This window comes from Priapulus caudatus, unplaced genomic scaffold (genome assembly GCF_000485595.1).
Source record: "Priapulus caudatus unplaced genomic scaffold, Priapulus_caudatus-5.0.1 Scaffold443, whole genome shotgun sequence".
Classification (NCBI taxonomy): Eukaryota; Metazoa; Priapulida; class Priapulimorpha; order Priapulimorphida; family Priapulidae; genus Priapulus; species Priapulus caudatus.
Window position 1 is genome coordinate 201442 of NW_014577504.1, and position 4498 is coordinate 205939.

The window sequence follows — 4498 nt, forward strand, 5'->3', positions numbered from 1 at the left end:
TACACAACTATCTTAAAATGTAAACGACTACAGATATTCTCTGCTCAACACGCGTAGCAACATAACCGATTCGGGACGAAATTGCTTGGCAAACAATTCGGCGTTGGCGCCAGATTACCAGATTTCGCACCTCTTTCTTGTGGGTTTTAAGCAAACGCGCAGTGAAATGGGAGGAACTAGAGTTTATTTTGTCATAAGGTAGTGTGATTATGCATGTCACGAAGTATTTGCCAGTCTAGTACTGAAGAAATTAGCATGTAGATGCGCATATTGTGGCTTTAAGTGTGGCTATACGTATAAGAAAGTAAAACTGATGTACCTATTTTTTGTCGGATGGTGAATGGCTTCAGTCACAGACTGATTGCTTCTACTATGAACATATGTTTACTAGTATACAATTAAATATAAATATTTATAAAGTTATGAGCATAAACACAATTTGATTATGTGATATTGGTGCATAAATTATACCTACTACTTCCTAAACTCTAACGTGTTAACCCACAAGCCATTTTCTCGCAAAAGAGCATTCGTACCTGAGGGGTAGTTCTCAAGCAGAAGTTTTCTCTGTGGCTTGAGGTAGGATTGCGGTATTGCATCATTCGGTTTTCGCCCGTGAGCCCGTCCGATTCTTGGCTCTGGTCTCCTAGGAGGTTCGTTTCCATAACAACCAGTCGGTCTCTGCATGCTCAATATGAACGAAAGTCGTTCGGGTGACAGGAACTCCATGTACCCGAGGGAAGGACAGAGAAACTCTGCAAATGTTATAACATGAGATGCTGTATTATAATCTTAGATAGGCTACACGAGACACTTGAACATCAAACGATAATACGCAAAAACCTCAGGGGAAAACAACGGCACTAAAGACCAAATACTCATTTGTGTCTAAAAGGCAAATAAAAAATAATTTTACACTAAATTAAAGCAAGACATCACGAGTTCATCAAACACAAACAACCAAATAGATCCACGGATTCTCAGCGCTCAATTATATTACAGCAAGTCATGAAAATCAAGCAGAAAATCAAACACATGTTTGACAGAAAGATCGAAAAACAAATACCAAACAAGTGCCGCATAAGCGACAGTGCTCATCTGAGGTCTGCTGCTCTACTATGTCTTATCTGACCGTTAGTTTCCTTCTAACTCTGCCAAAAGTTGAAATACGCTGTTTCCAATCGGCTAAACCGGCTACGGTCGTTGATCAGACCTGTTCTCTAGGCATTATGGTATTATAATTAAACTGAAAACTACAATCCTTAAACACGTGACCTATATTCTTACTTCATACCCTGCTCGAGCTTGTCTTACTCGCGTTCATACATGTCAACTTCACTAGCTGTCATACGTGCCGACGACCTATGGTCTGCGCGTGCAAGTGCTAGATCAATACATCAGGTGATAGTCACCTGACAAGTTAGGCAGATAAAGCCTAATTCTCATTGACGTTGCTGAAAGTTCACAGGCTAAATTAAATTCGACTCAGCTCGCTGAGCTAATAAAATTAAAACACATCTGCAATGCCAGAGTGCTGCGCATGTTATCACTAGAAGTTAGAAGTGCCAGTTCACCCGATGCCTACAATTAGTAAATGGGTCGGCCCTTGCGGTTTTGCCTTACATTTCGGATGGAACGTAGCCACGCCGCGTCGCTTCACGCGGGTGCTATTAATATAAACAAACACGCTTTCTAGAAAATAATACTGTATTTTAAGGCAGCGCAAACCTGTTCACACACAAACTCTTGTCTTCTGGCAACTTGACACTGACAAATGTCGCCCCATCCACACCAGCGTAAGGGTGGCCCTCTGATATCGAATGGCCAAAAAGCTCAGTTCCAGTCCTGTTGATTAACAGATCCACACAGACCCATGTTGTAACGCCTCCTCTTGCACGGTGTCAAACCGGCTTATCCAGACATTTAGCTCTTCGCACGTCAAGACTGGAAAGCACATTCTCATATGCGTCTTCGCATAAAGTGATAAACAATGGCTGATAGAGTCTCAGTGCTACAACAAAAACGTTTTTCCACTCCTGTCGTCATATGGCCATGTCGTCCAGAAGAATGTTATGCTACTAGCTGACGTTTCCACCACTGCCTTTGACTGTCGCACCTCACATAATTCGCACTGGTGATCGGGTCTTCTTGCCCATCCACACTATGCTACAGCCGATATTAGAGACAGCAGTCGAGCCGCTTCAGATGCTGCGTGGTTGTTGCCGCAAGTTCCGTAACTATCTCCAAGATAGCTATACAAATACAGGGGAAATATCATCCCCCTATCCGATTACGCATACAACATTCTCTTGACCCTGTTGACCCTTGACCACCCAAATTGATGTTCCCGAGTCCTTTTCGGCGAATCTCCCCCCCCCCACGTCTCCAAATAATATCCTTGACCGAATACGCTCGGATGTGCGTTAAGATTTGGTGCCATGTTGACACGCACACACGGACGGACGGACAATCATGCGATTCTACAAGCTGCATCTGACTATGTCAGATGAGCTAAAAATGGAGTAAAAAGCAAAACTTACGTTCTTCATAGAACAAGTCCTCGAGAGCTGGATTAAGACCTGTCTCCAGCTGCTCTTCCATCTGGTAATAGTTGTTCGAACAAAGTTCGATTTCAAACTTATCGAGGTACATTTGCGGTTTATGTGTGAGTAGCCAAGTATTGAGCGCCTGCGCACAGCCAGCCTGTAATGTATAACGTTTCATATTAAAAAATGAAACTACTTTCAGGGGTCAGGGTTAGAGTTAGGTTTTTTTTGCAACATCCTCTCAGATTGTACAACCAAGCTATCATTACACAACTTCAGCAGAAGTGCCGCCATACCTCTATTATTCCAAAATACAACAGCTTACATCTAGGTATGAAAATTACACCAGAAAAAAATCAAAAAGAATTTTACAGGTACTAGAATCGGCAAACGGGGACCTCTTCGACAAGAGAGCTACAGCAAAATCACCATTTTTCCGAGCATGACGTAAAGCACTTGGTGCAGAAGTTGATGAGCAGGCAGGCCACGGGTGAACATGATGTCAAGACACGCGTCCTCCATGGAGCACGGTTTGCCCGTCCCTCCGCCATCTAATAATGCAGCAATGCACCTCTCGCTGTTCTCCTCTGACATCATCACTGAAACAACGATCGCGCGACACTGCACTCCAACCTGTCGAGACAACCGCAATCAGCCAGCCAGCATTTGCGCCAGGGTAAAAAATACATGGGAGCGATGAGCGATTCGCTCTTCAAATCTTTGAAATCGCTAAGGTGAGGCTCAAAATAGCTCATGTAAAATTACTGACGAGAGCTATTTTTCCCACAGACTTTTGAAAAAGAGCTCCCGTGGAAAAAAAGATACTTTTTTCCCTGATTTGCGCGTAGGTTTACTGCAGACTGGTGCGTGTTCTGGGTGGCTTGGCTGTGATACATTATACAAACTAACGTCTACTCTCGCATCACGAATGCTAGCTTTTGCCGGTTGAAAGACGAGCACTCGAGCCAATAATGGATTGTTATCCAAGGTCGCAGACTGACAATAAGTGCATTTTCTCTTAACACAAACATATTTCGGAAACAATAGCGGCACTGCCAAGTAAGCACACATGCATGGGATTGAACGCTCGCAGTTACTATGTGCCACTCGTGCCAGCATAAATATGACTGTAAAGAAACTTACCTGCTTTTTTATTGACTTTTGTATGATTCAACTGGAGGTGAGATAGAACTTTTCTATGGTGACGTAGCAATGCCCATGGCTTCATTGCTAACATAGACATCGACTTGAAGTAAACTACAATACAGAGTACCAGTTACTTAGACAATGAAATGAAACAATTTTACCATTGCCTAAAACTGTAACACAACAGTGTCAACAAGATAAGTCGTGCTTTCTCTTTTTGTCACACATATGTACTGCACATATATGTGCTTACTAGGATTTTTGTCATGCGTATGCGGTACTGCCATGTTTGCTGCTTTTGTCGCTTCATCTGCTAGTGTGTGCAAAGTCATCTCCATCTGCTTGTCTGCAGGGTTCAATGATCTGGCGGCCATTGACTTGACGATTTCTTGTAGGTGGCCTGCAAATAGACAAAGATTACACTTTAGAATTACATTCTAGGTACATCGCTTTTGGGGGGACAAACATTTTAAGCAAAATTATATACTTGTGCAGGGGTAGAAATGAACTTTTGAACAAGGGAGTTCAACGGACTCCTTGCACTCAAAAACAGTGAGTCCGCAGCAAAATGAGGGAGTCTGAAGTTCAAAACTAAAGATATTAACAATAACGCATGTGCTTATTTTGAAGATTTAGCTAAACAAGAAATCTTGGGCACAATACAGAATGTGTTTCTTTCGCATTCTTAATTAAATAAATACAACGAAAATATACTAAACGCTACATACAAAACAAGTGCCGCAGTGCGACAGGGCTCATCTGGTGTCTGGTGTTCTGCTGATAAATTCATTTGTGCATAGCAAGAC

The 4498-nt window shown here is 42.5% G+C and overlaps 1 protein-coding gene across 1 annotated transcript in view; it reads right to left on the reverse strand.

The window, feature by feature from the left end:
* The window catches only part of LOC106810465 (UPF0764 protein C16orf89 homolog), a gene marked incomplete at its 5' end in the record, with an annotated part of 13852 nt that overhangs the window by 4964 nt on the left and 4390 nt on the right, over positions 1-4498 (reverse strand). The window contains 5 exon segments of the mRNA XM_014813842.1: positions 537-755; positions 2541-2703; positions 2976-3145; positions 3690-3803; positions 3946-4092. Coding sequence (XP_014669328.1) covers positions 537-755; positions 2541-2703; positions 2976-3145; positions 3690-3803; positions 3946-4066 — 787 coding nt within the window.